This window comes from Apus apus, chromosome 2 (genome assembly GCF_020740795.1).
Source record: "Apus apus isolate bApuApu2 chromosome 2, bApuApu2.pri.cur, whole genome shotgun sequence".
Lineage (NCBI taxonomy): Eukaryota > Metazoa > Chordata > Aves > Apodiformes > Apodidae > Apus > Apus apus.
The window spans coordinates 59,993,663-60,014,108 of record NC_067283.1 but is presented as its reverse complement, the minus strand read 5'-3'; the positions used below and the strand labels follow the sequence as shown (position 1 = coordinate 60,014,108).

Genomic DNA, 20,446 nt, shown 5'->3' with positions numbered 1-20,446 from the left:
TATGAACCATTATTTCCTGTCATCAGAAACTACTTCTGTTGGCCTCAGCCTAACCTGTAGATGGAAAGGAATTAGCCAGAGTGAAATATGTATGCTAGTTGTGAGAATACACTGTATCTCTTCTGATGTTTTTTGGAGCATTGGTCCTATTGAATAAAGAGAGAAAAAAAAAAAGAAACAAACAAAGAACTATTTTTGAAACGAAGATTAAAGGTTTTCTGCTCTTCCCAGTACAATGGGAAAGTAATTTTTCTTTAGTCACTGGGTGGTACTGAAATGACTTAGATTTAGGGCAACTGGGCTGATACTGGTTGGTTTGCAAAACATATCATTCATCAAAACCATCTAGTTCCAGGAGGGCATTTTTACTTAGCTCATTACCGATTAAAAGGTTGCAGTCTACCATGTAGATTACCTCTTTAAAAGACATATTTTTAATAATATGTCCTTTTTAAACAGTGATGAGATATTGCTGCGCTATTTCACTAATATTCTTTACATAAAAATAAAAAGTTGCCTTTCTACAAATGTTCTAAGAAAAAATATAGAATAAGACAGTGGTTTAGGCATTTAGAGAACTGAATAGTGCCTATTTGTTTGTTTACAAATTATATCTCAAACTTGGCAGCATTCAGCTGGTGTGTAAGGCATGCTGTTCTTACAATTGCTAAAAGATCATGTACTGCTGCTTGTTCTAGGTCAGTTGGGTGATTCAATAGTAATTGATGTTAATAGTAATTGGTCTGAGATGTGTTAATTTGATATTTTTACCCTTTGACAATTTGCCAGTAACACCCTCTTGAACATGCTGCTGAACCAGAGATGGGGCAGGGGGGCACACCATAGTCTCACTTGGCTGCTTTACTATGGGTTTACATCTTCTAGTGCTAACCTCAAGGGCATGTGGTGAGGACAGCAACTTGATCACAATGAAGTGACCACAGTAACAACTTGTGGTATTTTACGTCTTTATCCCAAACTGGTGTGATGATACCCAGCAAACTCCTGGCTTTTGATAGGTACTGGTGAGGTACAAGTGAGTGGTTAATCACCTGCTGCACCATCTACACATACACAGGTCTATGGGGCTAGTTTACACCCTAGAGCACTGAAGGAGCTGGCAGATGTGCTTACCAAGCCGCTCTTTGTGAGTTGTCAGCAGTCCTGGTTAACCAGGATGGTCCCAGCAGACTGGAGGTTAGCAAATACAATGCCCATCTACAAGAAGGGTCGGAAGGGAACTACAGGCCTGTTAGTCTGACCTTGGTGCCAGAGAAGGTCATGGAGCAAATAATCTTGAGTGGCGTAACACAGCATTTAGAGAACAACCAGGTAATTCAGGCCCAGCCAGCATGGGTTCATGAAGGCTAGGTCCTCTTTAACGAACCTCATCACATTCTACCACTAGGTGACCTGCTTGGTGGATAAGGTAAAGACTGGATGTAATCTACCTGGGCTTCAGTAAAGCCTTTGATACTGTTCCCCACAGCATTCTCATGGAAGAATTGACCGTCCTATGCATGGATAGGCATATGCTGTTGCATCAAACATTGGCTGGATGGCCAGGCCCAGAGAGTGAATGGAGTTAAATTCAGTTGGCAGTTGGTCACAAGTGGTGTTTCCCAGAGCTCAGTGTTGTGGCCACTCCTGTTTAGTATCTTTATCAATTATCTGAATGATGTGATCGAGTGCACCCTCAGTCAGTTTGCAGATTATACTAAGTTGGAAGGGAGTGTTGATCTGCCTTAGGGTAGGAAGGCTCTATAGAGGGACCTGGACAGGTTGGATTGATGGGCCAAGGTCAGTCAAATGTGCTTCAACAAGGCCAAATGTCGAGTCCTGCACTTGAGTCACAACAGCCCCAAGCAGTGCTACAAGCTTCAGGATGAGTAGCTGGAAAGCTGTTCAGCAGAAAGAGACCTTGGGGTATTGATTCACTGCTGGCTGAATATAAGCCAGCAGTGTGCCCAGGTGGCCAAGAACGCCAGTGGCATTCTGGCTTGTATCAGAAGCAGTGTGGCCAACAGGTCTAGAGAGGTGATTGTCCCCCTGTACTCGGCACTGGTGAGCCCACACCTTATGTACTGTGTTCAGTTTTGGGTGCTGGAGTGGGTACAGAGAAAAGCAGTGAAGCTGGTGAAGGGTCTTAAGGATAAGACTTTTAAGGAGCACCTGAGGGAGCTGGGGCTATTTAATGTGGAGAAAAGGAGTCTTGAATTGAGACCTTATTGCTCCCTACAACTACTTGAGGTTGTAGAGAGGCAAGTGCCAGTCTCTTCTCACAAGTGACAAATGATAGGATGAGAGGAAACAGCCTTAAGTTGTACCAGGGGAGGTTTAGGATGGATATTAGGAAAAATTTCTTCACAGAAAGCATTGTCAAACACTGGAACAGGCTGCCCAGGGAAGCAGTAGAGTCACCATCCCTGGACGTATTTAAAAGACATGTAGATGTGGTGCTTAGGGACATGGTTAAGCAGTGGACTTGGTAGAGTTAGGTTGATGGTTGGACTTGATAATCTTAAAGGTTGGAAATTCTAGCATAGATGTAAGAGCTTTATATGCAAGCTTTTCTGCTGTAATTAACCTACCAGGAACTATAGCCTTGGTTGCACTTGATAGAAAGTTCTTACATTGGGAATCAGCACTAGTGACCAGGCCTTAGAATTACCAAAGGTGTTGACTTCCTCTGTTGATAAAAGCAAAATGCTTGTTTTTAATTTCATAAAATTACTTATTTTAGAATCAGGCAAAATATCTAAGTATTGGGAAAACAGTGATGGGTTTATGGTCATCTGCATCTTAAGGCAATTAGGAAGTGTCCCTATCCATGATCATTGCAACAAAAATAAAAATTTGCTATCATGGTAAACTTAGTGTCACTCTTATTTTCAGGCTCATCTGGAAATAATGTGAGTGGGATCACAGAGTGGGTTTCCTTGTTTACTTGCTCAAGTTTCACTTAAATTCCATTGTAGTTTGTTACTTAAAAGAAACCATATGAGCATTTTGCTTTCCTCTTGCAGTCTTTTGGCTGTCAGGGTGGGTATTAGAATGGTTTGTCCTCTCCACACGTGTGCCATTCACAGCCCAGTGGTTCTTCCCCAGTGCCTGGCTCACTTGCAGAGTTGTGACAGTTTGTAAAACTGAAGGTTTTTGCATCCTCTGTGGCAGCTTTCCTTGGAATGTTATTCTTGAAGTACTCAAGGAGCTCTGCTTGCCACCAAGTGAGTCCTGGAGAAGTCTGGGGAGAGACAGGAAGATGCTGTTAATGCTGCCAGCAGTAGCATGTGTTGTAATTCTTCAGATGTGGTGGAGGAGGGGATTTATTTTTCTCTCCAGGAATGAGAGTGGCTCTTATTCTTTAAGCAGATGTCACTCATGACCCAGAGAAGAGAATGAGCAGAAAGCTGAAGCCTGATTAGGCATATGCAGCCATTTAAATATAGACATGCACACTTTGGTTCAGCTCACTCTTGTTTGATAATTACCATGGATCTTGGCCATTAAATTTTAAAAAATCCGGTAAAAGAAGTGTTTCCAGTTCTGAAAGTTGCCAAAATAATTTTACTGGAGTTCTGTGCTTGTTCTTCCCCAGTATATTCTTTTTTAGTAATTAAAGTATGTGCTAAATTGAAATGAGTAAAGTATTTGAAGTTGCTTAAGCCTTAGTAGAGGCCAGGCCGCTTTTCTGCAGCGTTAAGTAGTATGTAGGTTACTTGGGTTTTTCCCCTGTGAGAAGTCTGCTGAAGAACCTGACAGCTGTACTTGAAACTTGACCAGCGTGGTTGCATGCTCAGAAGTTTACTGGTGCTCTGGAGTTCTTAATCTGTCCTTTGGGTTAAACATAATCTCAGAGAATTATATGGCATGGTGTAGTACTGAATATTTTTTTATCTCTAGCAAGCATAATAAGAGTAGGTATTTTGGTCATATGTAAATGTGCAGGGGTAGAGCTGGTATTTAGCAGTGCTGTTTGGTGTGTGATGGGCTATATAGGTGCTGTTTAGCAACAAAATCAATGGATTTGGTACTCTTAATTTTTTTGTAAGAATCTCTCCTTTTTTTAAATCAAAAGGATAGAGTGATGTGTTCCTTACCTGAATGGAAAACTCTTGAATGTCCTAATCTGAGCCTTGCCTCAGCCCAGGAGTATACCAGCCCCTCTTGTTGCATTCCTGGAGTGTGGGATTACCTCAGATGTGAAGTAGAGAATGCCTGAAGATATTTTGACTTCTAAGATGGCATCATAATACTTTTATTTTTCCTGAGCTACTGAAAACCCATTAAATTGAGGTAAAAACCTCAGTCATTGTTAACTCTTATGGCCATTTCTGTAGCTTATATCTTGGGGGTTTATTGGCCTTTTAGGTGTCTGTGTAATTTCAGGCTCATACACTGAACACAGGTTGAAGATAAGCATTTCTGACATGGGCCTTAGGGTGAAGTGGTGGCCTAAAAAGAAGGAACTTAATGATGAATCAAAGTAAAAAACAAGATATATTAGCAAAGGAGAGGGAAGAAGGAGAAGAGTCAAATGAAGTCATAGAGACATAGGGCATGAGAGGGGAGCTAAGTAAACAGTGAATTGCCAATAGCAAATGGGCCAGAAAAATAGCTTGTCTCTTGCAGAGTTCTTGTACAAAACCAATAATGACTAGTTATTCTTTGTGTTCTGTTAAATATAGACTGTATTTACAAAAGGAAATCCAAAATGCTGTCATGGTTTGACTCAGGATTGGCAATTGAATCAGCAACAACAGTGTTCTCTATCCTCTCCCCCCTCCCACCCGGGTAGGGAAGGGGAGAGAGAATGAAGGAGAGAGACTTCTCAGTTTGAAAACTAAACCAGACAGCTTTAAATACTAAGCATGAAAGAAAATATGTACAATCATATGCAAATATGCTTCATCCTGGCTTAAACCAGGACAAGTTGCTTACACAGGAAGAAGACCTGTAATTTCCAAGCAGGTGATGACTGCCAGTGAGAAGGGAACTTTTTATAACAGGAGTACTGATGGTATGATGGCTTGTGAAGATTTTTCTTTAAATAAAGTTGACCTGAATATAGTTTTCACTCTGAGAAAAACATGTGACATGCTGGAAGTAAGCAGTTGCAGGTGTTATTTGGAAAGTGGATTTCCTTTTGGAATTCCCAAATGTTTAATACTCATACACAGGAATGAGAGATTTGAGCATCCGAACAGTTTTGTTCCTGGTGCTGTCTGCTTATTGTAATGCAGGCTTAAAGCCAAAGGTAAAACACTACAACTAACTTATGAAAGGGCTTAGGTTTTTTTAATAGCTGCTTGGCTTTTTATTTTTCTAAAATGTTAGAGATACTGCAGTTCATGGTCACAAGAGTTGAAGAAATTTGGTAATAGCTGGACTATACTTACTAGAGCTTGAAAGGAAAAGCTTTGTCTGAAAGATCAACTCCTTCAACTGTATTGAAGAAAATGGTAGAAGTCTCTTTTAATGATTGTTTCAGTAATTGAGAGGGAATAAATTATGGTATTCTCAAGACTCAGAATTTTGAGAATGGAATTTGAACAAAGGCATACTTCTGTTGCATCATTCACCTGAAGAGCAGACTTTGTCTTCTAAACAGTTTGGAAGAGTAGATGTCACTCTCCTTTGCTCTTCAAGCTCTTTTTTTTTGTTTGTTTTGTTTTAGCCATTGTTTGGAAGAAAGAATAAAATATTCTTTTTCATGTCTTTATTTTTAAATGTGGCAATCCAAGGCTTAAGGATAAAAAATTTAAATATTTTTGTCAGAAGACTGAAGCAATGTATGTTTTGACCATGATACAAAGAAACACAACAAACAAACAAAAAACTAGGATGAAATCAATTTAAACCCAAAGTTTCTGTATTGATTTTCATTGCTGTATAGCTTAGTGGCATATTAATGGAGCGTTCTGTCTAATTGAATGTAAATTATTTCTGAATAAACAATGTTTGTTTTGCTAATACTCTGAACTTCTTTGCTAAACTAAGGTTAGAAACTGGTATTAATACATGTTTTGGTGACTTTTGAAGGTATGAAATTGGAATAATTGAAATACTTAATTGGTGTCTTTTTCCCATTAGGGCAAAAGCATGTATCTTAGAGGGCTGCCACTCAAATTATAACCAGAAATTATTCTTTGAACTCAGACAATCTGCAGTCTTTGTGTCTGAAATCTGCTTGAAATAAATGGAATTAGTGCATGTTTTTCAGGGGTGTGTTGGTGAGACTGGAAGGATGCAGCCATCCTGTTGTTATGAAAGGCCTGTGTGCAGAATGTGGCCAGGACTTGACTCAGTAAGTATTCTTGGCTCTTTTTGCAGACTTCTCCTTGCTTGTGATTAGGGATCCAGACTCTTCTCTCATTTACTTGTTTGCTTCTCCATTCTGAGTCTTGGTAGTGTGAATCATACCTGTAACTGTAAAGTTGTAGATACTAATAGGGAAGAGAACAGTATTCATATGCCCTAACATAAAAAGATCTCCTCTGCTCCTATAAGGGAGGCTGAGAGAGAGCTTCCTCTAAAAGATACATTTCAGCATAGAGCACTTTTTCACATTTGGTATTCTTTTTAAAAAAAATCTATTGAGATTAGCTCAGTAAATTGTTGCTTAAAGTTGAGTGGCTTGAACATATTAATTCTTGATCACATTATTAAGAGTGATTTAGTAAAGTATATTTCTTTACTGAAAAATTGCTGCTTGTAGGCAGGAATTGGTTTTCCTTGTGGAGAAAACCAACACATGGAGAGGAAATAGGAAAAAATACAATTAGCCAAGTGCAAGGTCCTGGGCCTGGGTTGGGGCAATCCTAAGCCCAAATACAGGCTGGGCAGATAACAGACTGGGGGCAGCCCTGAGGAGAAGGACTTGGGGGTGTTGGTTGATGAGAAGCTCAACATGAGTTTGCAATGTGTGCTTGTAGCCCAGAAACCAAACAGTGTCCTGGGGCTGCATCAAAGGCAGTGTGGCCAGCAGGCCAAGAGAGGTGATTCTTACCCTCTACTCTGCTCTCATGAGACCCCACCAGTCTTAATTTACTTTTGTTATTTACACAAGGCACCCTATTAGATATGTGCCCTCTTCCTCCTTCTGTGTCACGATAGTAACAGATAAATTGTTTAGAACTTTTACTTCCTTTTGACCATTACAGGGATTCATAACTAGGAGCATATGTGAATGAAATGCCCTGTGTCTACTTGAGTTACAGTTTGTGTTACAAATTTATGGCTACATAACTGCACACTCTCTTTCTGTGATGTTAAATGTAGGATAACTTACAACCTTAGGCAGAAAATGTGAAGAGCATGCATGCATGGAGACGTAAATTCTCTTAGCAGTGTATCATACTTTGCTCTTTATGTTCAGAGTTTTAAGGTATGTCAACTTTGACTCAAACCTGAGTGTTTTCATTTTGAAGGTGTAAATAGCTATGAGGTAATATCATTCTCACTCATGTGACCTTCCTTCATTTGTAGTATGGCTGAATGGAAGCTAGCTTGTCTCCAGTGCTTTCAACTTCAGGCTTCAGAACAGTTTTCATTTTTTTTTGGTGAAATATTCTGCCATGGAACTAAAGGAATTTAAGTCTTTGGCCAAAAAGAAAGCAATTTTGAAAGATGATTTTATTTTTCTTTTGCTCTGTCTCATTACTATTACAGTTGGTAAAGAGCATGTTTCTTACGCATGTCAAATAACTTATTCAAGAGCTGTTTTCCAGAATGACTGTACAGTAGCTTGAATTTTAGAAATGAGTTTTGCATGCTCATTTCATTTGGAAGGAAATACTTCTATTTTTCATTTTTATTCACAGCTAAAGTGGACTGAGTATTCAAAATGTTATGCACTGTGTAGCCCTGTTAATGGTTGGATATAACTTGAAATTAAAAGTTGACAGTTAAAATTTTCTAAACAAGTATTTGACAAAACAAAAAGCCTGACAAAAAGTTAGGATAACAATAGGATTTTTTTCTGTCCTGAATGAATACTTGATTTGAGGTTTTGAATACAGTCAAATGTAAATATTGTTACACTGCTATTCTTTAATTAAAAATACATATGAATTCAGGGTATGCAGTGAGTTCAGTTTTATACAGGATGGCTTATACTTCTGGAAGAATGTGTTAGGTCTGATGAGCCTACAATTGAAAAGCATCAGTGCAAGTACAGCCAATTCACTGCCAGCTGGTTGAGTGTTAGTCAGTGGTGCATCCTTTCTGTTAAACAGTTCTTATGCTCATTCAACAAATGGTCTGAAAACAGTTTCTTTTTTAAAAGCTCATTTAAAACACCAGTTCTGAACTCTGAAGCTAAGGGTGTAAGATGCTAACTAAAATGTGCATGTAAACTTTGGACCAAATTAAACTGTGTCTTTGTTTCTGGGTGTCAGTGCTTCCAAACACTATGCTACTGTAAAGGTGTATCTGTCTGATTGTTTCTGCCTCAACACAGCACTGTAACTTTTTTTTATGATGCACTGCTTTCATCTCTTTATCCATTTTGTTCAGAAATTTGCGTCAGCCAGTATTTGAAAGAGTGTTATTAATCAAAATAGCTCTTTTTAATAAGAATTTTTGATGGTGAGTAGTTTGATACTACAGATTTTAGTGTGTTCAACTTTCCTGTAAACTATTACTCTCTATATAATGCTTCTTTTTCCTCCATGATTAGGATACGAAGCAAGAATGGAAAGCAGCATTTGCCATTATCCACAGCAACTGTGTCTATGGTTCACAGTGTCCCAGAACTGAAAGTCAGCTCTGAGGTAAGGGCCATCATGCTTGCTTTATTCATACCTTTCACTCTAGCTCCACAGTTGAGAAACTTAAGTATAGGAGTTTCTTCAGTGTTGTATTTACTTCATACAGAAAGTTTGGTTTGAAGAGGAATGTGGTATTGAACATCAATAGCCTAGGGTTTTTGTGTGTTTACCCTAATGCAGATTGATTTTTCTCAGGATTTATAGTCGAGTTTTTTAGAGCTGTGCACTGAAGAGATGGCATTTCTGTGACAGCAGTGTGAAAATCTATTACTTTAATGTTGTTGTCTCTCAGAATGAGCAGTTTGTGGAAATTCAGGTTCTGCTAGCTGAAATGTGTTCAAAGCTTGCAATGTCTTCAAAACCTGGCTTTACCCTTCGCCTTGGAATTGATCCTAGTAGATATAGTACAGCTAGTTTGTTTGCATCTTAGCTGAAGTTAAATTTATTTCATTATTTTTCAAAGATTCCATTCAGCTGAGTTATCAAAATATGCTTGTTCATCCCTCAGTTTCTTTAGAGGAGAAAGTGTGTTTATTTTGAAGATAAACATCTTACTTATCTTCCTTACCAACTTGATCTTTTTTACCTTTTCATATTGCTGCTTGATCTTCTTTCCTTTTTTTTGTTTTTTAATTCTTCAAAGAACACCAATGAGAAAAAATGTGAAGATAAAAGCAGCTGAAAACATCCCCATCGTAGAAGAGCGTTTCAAAGCACAGTATGCACTTAGCTCCTGCTTTTTCATAAAGCTCCACTTAACTTCGCTTTTAAGTTTAGCCATCCAGTGGGTAACACTGCAGCTTGCTATCAGAAGTAGTTAAAGTCAATGCAGGGCTTAATATGGTGAAAATTTGGAAATATGAATAGGAGTAAACTTCAGATTTATGGGAGTATGCTGTCTGATATAAGTGCCTACACAGAACTACATAATCTAACTACTTATGCTTAAAGGCATATATTCTTTAAGCTCATACTGACAATTAAAAGCATTTCTGTCATTAGCAGCTTCATTTTAGTACTCAGCTTGGTGTTGTCAGCCACAGTGTACCTAATTGATACAAAATTGTTGAATGTAGCAATCGAAGTTTTCAGACCTGTCCTTTGTGTACCCCAAAGCTACTGCTATTTCTTCTCGAGACTCTTGGCCTTGCATTAATTTGGTGGAGACGTATTTATTAAATTTAAAAGTTGTTGTGTTGATTTTGTCAATTTTAACAGTTACCAGTATCACAAAGATCTAAGAGTAGACTTTGGGAGTTGTTTTTTCTGCATAAAAATTGCTGACAAAGCTGTCATCACTACAGATATGTTGAAGCGTTATTTCTTATGCAGCTGGTTTGTAGCGGAACTTCTCAAGCTTACAATACAGAAAAGGCAGTAAACCTTATTTATTTCTTCTAAGCTAATTTTAGTTGTGAATATATTGTTACAGCAAGCTGAGCAACTAGGAAGAGAAGATCAACAGCGACTACATCGAAATCGAAAACTGGTACTCATGGTAGATTTGGACCAGACATTGATCCATACTACAGAACAGCACTGCCAGCAAATGTCTAATAAGGTAAGTATTTGGTGTTAACTTTGAAGTCAAAGTAACAGCAGGCATATGTCTCATAATATTTAAATGATGATTCTTTAGAAACTGTTCTGTGGTTAGGTAAAATTACAGTTGAAGAATAGCAGAAACATAGTAATTTTTTTCTCTGCATTAAAAATGATGGGTTTTTTTTCTTCCATTTACACTTTCCTGCACTTTTCTATTCCAGTCACTCTTGAGTGAGAAGTTTCAGGCAGCTATTTTTAATCTCTGCATTCCTTCCTCTACAATTCACAAACTGAGTACTCAGTAATGTGGCTTTTTTCCCCTCCAAGTCTGAGACAGAAATAGTGAATTACTGTTCAAAGTCCCTGTTAGGGGGACTGATCAAGTCCCTAAGTTTTACAATGTCTATCACTCCATGAATATGTCTTAATGATTATTTATTTAAAATTAATTTTGTTTTTTTGGGGTGTAGTTTGGGTGTTGCAGTTAAATTTTTTCATTAAACAATTGACATTGAACTGGAAGGGGTATTAGCTTGTAATATTTCCAGTTTGGAAACTTTAAAAGAAGAAGTACAGGGGAATGTGTCTACAGTTACTTGTACAGGAGTATGGCAAACTGTGATTGCTCCTCTTGCCATTCTCTCATGTCCAGTACATTCAACATGTGTTCACACCTGCTAGGAGAAAAACAAGCTGTACAATTGAGAGGAAAGGAAATAGCAAAGATTCAGTGTGAGGGTTAAAAAACCTGGTGTATTTGAAAGGCTAGGTCTTCATCTGGGTAAGCTCATGATTTGAAGAAAAACATTTAAAAAATATTTTGACATTTTTGACTGGGATCTTTATCTGCAAGCTTTCTTCATGGTTTGCTATCTGATGGTATGTTTTCGTGGACATAATATTTTTTCATCCAAAAAAGTCTAAAACTAATCTGACTGAAGCTCACTGAGTAGTACTGATTGGAGAACCTGAACTTTTAAAGAGATTTCTCAAGTTGCTTTTTTCATACTCGTTTGCTACGAGTAAAATTTTGAATGAAAGTTACCCTATTCATAAGCTTTTCAACAGTACAGCTTCCTTCCTGCATTTGAACAATTTAGTGCTAAACTGCCTGGCACAGAGCAAAATTGTGCTTTGAATTTTATTCATCCACATAACCTTTGTGACCAAAGCTTGTTTTAACCTAGTCAGACTGAATAAAAGTAGTGATGGAAGATGGCACTTGTGGCATGCTGGTATTTTTGTTTGGTATTTTGATAATATGAAACATGCTTTTTCTTCTAGGGAATATTTCATTTCCAACTAGGTCGAGGTGAGCCTATGTTGCATACTCGTTTGCGTCCTCATTGTAAGGAATTCCTGGAAAAAATTGCCAAGCTGTATGAATTGCATGTTTTTACTTTTGGCAGCAGGCTGTATGCACATACAATTGCAGGTGAGTAGTATTTTACATTTAATAATATTTATGTAATCGGCCTCCATACTCACATAACTAGTTTTCTTTCAGCGGTGGTTTTCAAGCATTTTTTCTTTGTCTTGTGCAAAACCACATTTCCTAAATAGTCCTGTAAGCAGAATTCCTGGGTTGTTTACAAGGCAGTGCCTGTATGGTCTGTAATTTTAGAAAGAATCCTTTTTTTTCCACATCAGAAGTGCTTTTTTGCTTCCTTCATGATTAGGGAATCAGACTGAGGCATGAGCTCTAATGCCTTCCTGTTGAATGAAGTAAGAAATTATGCTGATGGGCTCTAAAAACTATCTTCAACATTTCTTGGCTTAGAATCCATAAAAATGAACAACATGAAATTATCTCCTCCTGTGAGGAACCTACCCCCTGCTGTTTCTTTTCACCAAAGGAAGCTAGTCTGCTATAAATCCATTTACAGCAGTTCTGTTTGTGTTCTGGAGCTGAGATGCACTTCTTAGAGGAAGAACACAGATTTAACAGTATTTTGCTTCTCAAAAACTTTGAAATATTTTCTTCTTCTAACTGAAAAATTCCATTTAAATTATAACAATAGTAGTCTGTGGTGTGGGTCACTGGCTTGAAGGTTTCTGTTTTTTTCCAACAAGCATAAAATAAACCTACCCTGTTATGCAAGCAAATGGGTCAAATTCTTGTTAGGAGTGTGACCATATGTTTAAACTGTAAAATTGTTTTTCACCTCATCTTGAGTCTTCCTTGACAGAATAGCATTTTCACCTCAGACTTTATTAAGTATGTTAAGGTACGACAATATAATTAACAGTGTTTTAGGTTATGACTCTGATTGTCAAACTGTCCTCGCGGCCATTCCACGTGTCCTTGCTTTTCTTTTTTTACAAGTTGTCTTTCACATCTGCTTTTTTGTGTAATGTTGCCTTGAGTACCTCCAGCAATGCTATCCCAGAGTTCCCACTTCCTGGTAAGAAAGGAAGATTCCAAAATAGTTAATAGTTAAACAGTTAATAACTAGGATAGCTAAAAATCCTAGTTAGCTCTAAGCAGTTAATGAAGAATCACAGAGACTTAGGGAAGAATTGTCTAATTAGAGAAATTCTTTATGCACATTAAATAAGACAAAGAATATGCTTGTAATGATAAATAAGAGTCTTCTGTAATCAGAAAACAGCACCTATTTGTGGTTTCCAACTAATTCTTCTTGAAAGAAAGTTCAGGAGACACATGTCGTGTTCTGCCCATCCAAGTGAATGTTTCTACATTACTCTATTGGCTGAGTAGTTTGAAGAATCTTTCTAAAGCTTTTTCAGTCTATCTGTTGGATTATACATTGTGTACTGTTAATGCATTAACACCTTTGTACCCTGCTGTCCTTCTTTAAGGGTGATTATTTCTTGTGTAGCAAAAGGGTCTAGATCTAAATAGCTGCTGGTAACAAAGTGGGTGGGCAGTCTTCCTCCTTCATATAGATATGAATCTATATGCCAAATTCTGCATGTGGCCGAAGATCAGAAGATGTATACCAAATAAAGTCTGAAGATGTAGCTTCAGAGACAGGGAGAAGAAGGAGTTGCTGTGGTAGTTAACTCATGATGTCTTAAGTGCCTTCCCAATGATTGATCTCTCAATGTGTGATTTGGTTTGCTCATTTTAATCTCTGAGGTAAAATTTTGATTACCCTGCAGTCCCCATCCTGGCACAGACTGATACTTAAAATGTGACAAGCCTCTTTATGGGCATAATACTTGAGCTGATCCATCTATTTCATAATGAAATAGCTACCAAACAGGCGAATTAGGGTATCTGAGCTTCCTGACATCCAGACTTCTGGATTTTTGCCTGAAGCTGTTTAAGCTCATCACAGCATTCAAACTACAAGGGGATTACTTGTACAGGGAGGATGATAGTTTCAGCTTAAATATTTTGGTACAGAGAAACAGTTGATACAGCCTTTGGTCCGTCCACATACTCACCTATGCAACCACAGTGCACTAAGAGAAATATACAGCTAATACATACAGAGAACACTTGGTGGCAGTATTGATTAAATTATTCCTCACAAAAGGCTCAGTTTGATATTTTACCATTATTCCTATGTTACATAAAGGAAGGACACGTAATAAAAACCAGAAATCTTTTTTATAAGAAAAAGTTGTGTTTATTTTTTTTTTCTTGGTTCCTCCATATTTCTTTGTGAAATCTGACATGCTGCTTCCATGTCCTGGTTGCAAACAGATGACATTTTGTTAGTCCTATTCTTTTATCCCACCTGACTCCTATCAGGAGTAGGATTAACTGATACATGCAAACACTGTTTATGTCCACTGAAGTAATTTATCCTAAGCCCTTTCTTAGTTTGACGCATTTACAAAGTGGTATCTTTTAGTATGTTTATGAAGGTGAGTTTTGTGTTTTTAAATCCAGAGCTTCCTATACTACTTCTCTCCTAGGTAATTACTTTGACCAATTATTACTTAATTTTTTTTTCCTACTCTGCATAAGAGAATTTTGGCATATTTAATACTGAAGGTGACCTGATTCTTCAGAAATTAAGTTTTATTTTTAAAAGACTTCTAATTCATGTTGGATCCTACTATTCTATCACTTCTACTAGGAATTGCTATTTAAGTCTATCTGCTTCTCAGATTTGAGAGTTCCCTAATATGAGTTAGTTACTTTTGAACACTGCATCTTGTGATTTATTATTTTTAATGTTATGAGTCTTGTTTACATGTTACTTTTCTAAAAGAGTCTATATAAGATCATGTTACACAGCTTGATATGACTGTATGTGTAAAGAGTGTGAGATACTGGAAACAGCTGGGTATGAGTAGTCTCTGCTAGGTAAGTCAACTAAATATTCCTTCCTAATATGCCAGTCAAAGGATAATGATAGGTTCTTCAGTTTGTTAAAGAAACCACGTAGAGTTGTACTTTGCACTTTGTCTCATTTATGAGAACAAATGGAAGCTTAGTTTTAATTTGAAACAGCAAGTCTTTGTCTTCAGTAATTCTGCCTTCTACAAAAGTACAAAAGCCACTCTCTGAGAAGTCATGGCATTGAGTTGAAGTCCCTGGTGACTGGAACAAGGGAAACATTGCACCCATTTTTAAAAACGGTAGAAAGGAGGATCTCTGGAACTGCTGACCTGTCAGCCTCACCTCTGTGCCTGGGAAGATTACAGAACAGATCCTCCTAGAAGTTATGACAAGTTACATGGAGTACAGGAAGGTGATTTGACAGCCAGCATGGCTTTACTAGGGCAAGTCCTGCCTAACCAACCTAGTGGCTTTCTACAATGGAGTGGCTGCATCAACAGACAAGGGAAAAGCAGTGCATGTCATCTATCTGGACTTCTGCACGGCCTTTTACACAGCCCCCCCCCCCAGCATCTTTCTCTCTAAGTTGGAAAGATATGGATTTGATGGGTGGACTGTTTGGTGGATAAAGAATAGGCTGGATGGTCACATGTAGAGGGTGATGGTCGATGACTTGATCTCTAGATGAAGAAGAGTGACAAGTGGTGGCTGTCGGGTTCATACTGGGACCAGTGATATTTAATATCTACATCAACAATATAGACAGTGGGACTGAGGACACCCTCAGCAGGTTTGCAGATGACACCAAGCTGACTGCTGTGGCTGACATACCAGAGGCACAGGATGTTATCCAAAGGGACCTGGACAAGGTAGAGAAGTGTGAACCCCGTGAGGTTCAACAAGGCTAAGTGCAGCAGGTCCTGCACCTGAGCAGGGGCAGCTGTCGCTTTCAATACAGGCTGGGTGATGATGTGATAGAGAGCAGCCTTGCAGAAAGGGACTCGGGGCTACTAGTGGGAGAAAAGTTGGACACGAGCAAACAATGTGCACTTGCAGCCCAGAGGGCCAGCTGCATCCTGGGCTGCATCAAAAGAAGAGTGGCCAGCAGGTCAAGGGAGGTGATTCTTCCCCTCTACTATACTCTTGGAAGACCCCACCTGGAGTACTGTGTCCGGTTCTGGAGCCACCAACACAAGAAGGATGTGGAGCTCCTGGAGCAAGTCCAGTGTGGAGCCACAAAAATGATCAGAGGGCTGTAGCACCTCTGCAACGACGACAGGCTGAGAGAGCTGGGATTGTTAAGCCTAGAGAGGAAAAGTTTCTGGGGCAACCTTCAGCTGCCTTCCAGTACCTGAAAGGGCCTACAGGAAAGCTGGGGAGGGACTGTTTACAAGTGTGTGTAGCAGCAGGACAAGGAGCAATGGTCTTAAACTAGAGCCAGGTAGATTCAGATTAGATGATAGGAAGAAGTTCTTTACCATGAGGGTGGTGAAGCACTGGAACATGTTGCCCAGAGGGGTGGTGGAGGCCCCATCCCTGGAAACATTCAAGGTCAGGCTTGATGAGGCTCTGAGCAACCCCATTTAGTCAAAAAGGTCCCTGCACACTTCAGGGGGGGCTGCACTAGATGACCTTTAAAGGTCCTTTTCAACCCCATACATTCTATGATTTTATGCTTACAAAATGAGAAGTTAATCAGCATTTATCCTTCTGGAATGATTTGTGCATACTGATACTTCTCCATTAATAATAATAAAAAAATTATATGAACACTAAGGCAGCAAACTGTGAGCATAATAATTTTTCAGGATAAGGTGGTAGGAAATGGACAGGAATAAATAAATGAAACAAATTTAAGAGTACTTTTCAGGAACACTTTTGCTGTTTCTGTGTACTCGATGAGTTTACACATAGACCTTTTAATCGCACCAAAGTTATAGAAACTTGTAACAAAATGCCTCCACAGAAAAATGACATCTGAACAGATTAATTTTTTTTTGGTGGTCTGTATTGACTTTTCTTAAAGAAAAAGCCACCAATATTTTGGAAGGTATAATCTGTTTGAGACCTGCATCTTCCTTATTAAAGGTTAATAACCAAACTGTGTACTGTCATAAAATTCTAAAACTGTCAATATGTAGTTTGTGAAAAGATTTTCATTTTGAAAGGTAGTAAAGTTTTTCATAATTGGGGTCTCTCAGGTGTTTTTTGTTACTGGAAGTAGTAGAATAATTATGTTTTTTTAATAAAGTAAAATCTTAGCCTTTTCTTAATTTTAAACTATCTTGCAGAGCATATCTCGATCTACTTATTTTTACTGTAAAGTTTTTATTCAGATTTATGTTCTACTTGCAATCATAAACCAATTTAAAATTAGTTTCAACTGACATGGGAGTCATGTTTCTTCTTGCACTGAGTAGAATTACTAAATTAGTGAATAACCAAGTTAGTCTCTTCAAATATCTAAAGACAATATTAACATATTATTGAAGAAAACATATCATGTATGATAAATTAAGTGTTATCTGCCATTTCCCTGAATTGTAAAAACATCAGGATTATGTCTTATATTGATTCCATTGGCTAGGCAACATCCAAAAGAAACCAGTTTAAGACATGTAAAGAACTTCTTCAAAAGACCAGTGCTGTTTCCTGTATTGCTGTTCAAGTAGCTTAGGTTTGCAAGACCCAACTCTCTTAAGATGGGCTTTTATCTGTGCCGATGCATCTCTGGTGAGCTACATTTTCAGTGGATTACCAAGGGGACAAAAGTATTAAAATGAATAAGTCTTTACCAAACCATTATAGAAAAGCTCCAGAATACTACCTCATCCTTCATCCCTAGTAGCTAGGATTTCTGGTTTGGGGCTTTCTTAGTTCAACTTCCCTTTTCTTAATTTAGCTAAACAGTACTGTAAGTGAACATCTCATTGTGGTTTTGCCATTTAATCAGCACTCCTGTCCAGTTTCGTGTAGAGAGTTCCTCTGTATTCAGATAATTAACAGAATTAGTAGAAGATAATTTGGTTGGGTAGAACAGCTACTGGTATGACAGCTTATGTAGTTTGTCAGAATATCTGTGTGTACAGCAATAAATCTTTGTAGCTAATTCTCACAATTCATTATGCCTAGGTACTGCAAGGGTCTCACTACAGGGGATGATTCTGCGAGTTTGCAGCAATTCTTAAACATAGTCGGGTGAGTTAAGGTTGAACCTGTGTCCTTAACTCGGAATTTTCTTGCTTTTATGGGTTTTAAGTTATTCCAATTACACTTCAAATATGTACAGGATGAACTTTTTAGAAGTGATGACTAATTTTTCCTGATTTTTCTTTTTTTTTTAAATTTATTTCTACCCTCTGTTTTTCAAGAGCCAACTTAACATGCTTCTGGGAGCTGGACTTCTTTAAGAAGTTGAATGTGTGTTCCATGCAAATCTCAGAGCTCCTTGAAAGAAAGTTAAAGTTGGTCATTAGAGTTTGTAGTCATCTTGAACTCTCTTTCTGGCTATAAGATGGCCACTATTTAAAATAAAATTATTTAAAACTTTGAAAAAAATGATCTAAATAAGTATTGACTGCCTTGTATTATTCAGAAGAATGAGAAGTTGATACTAACTTCAGTGCAAATTCAGTAAAATGCAAAATTCAGATTAGCATGTAAAATGGCAGTTTCTAAGTGATTACGTGGCTGTGATCTGTTCATTAAGATGAACTTCATTATTACAGGCTAGGTTCAGAAGCATGTGCATGTTTGTTTGTACACCCAACTCACCATTTTCCTAAATAATGGCATTTTATCTTGCTTTAAGATCAGTTAGCACAGCTTCTCCTGTTTTGTTTTTGGTTTGCCTTTTTTTTTTTTTTTTTCCTTGAAGTACTACAGTCAGAAAAGTTCCTACAACTGGGCCTAAATATTTCTAGGAATCCCAGTATATATTCCATGGTATGTAAATGTATTACATTATTTCTTAGAGGTACAACTTAAAACCTACAAATGCAAGAGCTCTGGCTAAAACTGTCCCTTCACTTACCCGTTGTGCTTAAGTATTGCAGCACATGGCCAACTCTTGTGAGACTTCTCTGCAGTCCCTAGGCATAATGAGCTAAGGAGGGCATTTAGCTTTAAAGAGCTACCTGTAGAAAGGTAAATCTAAGTTGCAAAAATCATATGTATCTATCCCCTGCTGTATCTCTTTCAGCCTGATTGATTTGGCTGATACAAACTTGGTTATATAAATTTCCATTTTGTTGCTATGTTGAAAGAAAACAAGATGGGGTTTTTAAAATTAATTCTACTGCATTAGTTATAAATACTTCATTCACTATGTTTTACCCTTTTCCCTATACAGCATCTCATACCTTGAAATTGTCTCCTAGTTAAACTGCTATTGCACAGATTTATGTCGAACGTAAACAAGGAGCAAACATCTTAAACATTAACTTTTAAATTTCTTCTTTCAAAAGGATTTTTGGACCCTGAAAAGAAGCTTTTTTCCCATCGGATATTGTCAAGAGATGAATGTATTGATCCATTTTCTAAAACTGGTAATCTTAGGTATGTATATGGGTCTTATGCATTAAGAAAAATTAACAACAAAGAGACACTGTGTTAAATAGAATAAAAATTCTCCCTCTGTACTTCACATGTTTATAGTCCATCCTTATTTGCCTCTTCAATATCAACAACATCTCAGTAAAACTGAGAAGCTGCGTATTGCAGCATTTCATCTGTGTAATGGGCTCTGTGGACCTAGAACAGTGTGAATGTGAAGCAATAGCATCATGTTTTTACTTATACTTTTAAATCTTATAACTTAACCAAGTGCAAGGCATTTGCCACTGTCCCACATGACCTCCTGGTCTCCAAACTGACAAGGCATGGATTAGACAAATGGACTACTTGGTGGCTAAGTAATTGGCTTGGATGGCTGCACCCATAGAGTTGTGGTCCAGGGCCAGGTGTCCAAGTGGAGGCAAGTGATGAGTGGTGTTCCTCAGGGATCAGTCAGTACTGGATCCAGTGCTGTTTAACATCTTTATTGGAGATATGGACAGTGGGATTGAGTGTATCCTCAGCAAGTTTGCTGCCAATACCAAGCTGTGTGATGTGGTTGACACTCTAGAAGGAAGGGATGCCATCCAGAGGGACCCTGACAGGCTGGAGGGGTGGGCCTGTGCCAACCTCATGAAGTTCAACACGGCCAAGTACAAGGTTCTGCACCTTGTTGTTGATGCCCCATCCCTGGAGGTTTATAAGGCCAGGTTAGATGAGGTTTGTGCAACCTGGTCTAGTGGTAAGGGTCCCTGCTTATGACAGAGGGGTTGGAACTTGATGATCTTTAAGGTGCCTTCCAACCATAACAATTCTATATTTTCTACTTTATGGTTTGTGATCTTGTATAATGACTTATATATTGTGGGTTTTTAATTAAACCAAAATTCTCAGTTTGAGGTTATTTCATATTTGAATGTCTAGTATTCTGGTTTTCAAATGTACTATACATGTAGCAACTTCTGTTCTGCAGTGTTTCTTGACATTAGGTAATCTAGAGCCTAGATTCATGTTCTAGTCTAAATTCAGATTCTGATCTTTTTCGAGAGTATAAAGCCAAGATTTTTTCTAAAAGACGGGTATGTTTAGTATTTCATAAAGCTAAATTAAAAATTATCAGACTAAAGCAAATGAGAAGCTTTGTTCTTCTCGTACTGTGTTTTAGACACTTGTTTATGTAAGTGTTTATAACACTTAAGGCCATCCTGAAGGACCTTGATTGACATGAGAGGTAGGCCCATGCCAAACTCATAAAATTCGGTAAGTCCAGGTGCAAGGTCCTGCACCTATGTCCAGGCAATCCCAAGCAGAAATA

At 38.1% G+C, this 20,446-nt stretch overlaps 1 protein-coding gene across 2 annotated transcripts in view; it reads left to right on the top strand.

Moving 5' to 3' along the window:
- CTDP1 (CTD phosphatase subunit 1) overlaps window positions 1–20,446 on the top strand; it is a 92,787-nt gene that overhangs the window by 6,736 nt on the left and 65,605 nt on the right. Inside the window, exons 2-6 of one of the 2 annotated variants that reach the window (XM_051611127.1) lie at window positions 6,224–6,307; window positions 8,681–8,774; window positions 10,204–10,332; window positions 11,601–11,751; window positions 19,044–19,134. In XM_051611127.1, coding sequence (XP_051467087.1) covers window positions 6,224–6,307; window positions 8,681–8,774; window positions 10,204–10,332; window positions 11,601–11,751; window positions 19,044–19,134 — 549 coding nt within the window. The remainder of the gene's footprint in view (window positions 1–6,223; window positions 6,308–8,680; window positions 8,775–10,203; window positions 10,333–11,600; window positions 11,752–19,043; window positions 19,135–20,446) is intronic. The other variant, XM_051611130.1, reaches the window with a different exon arrangement.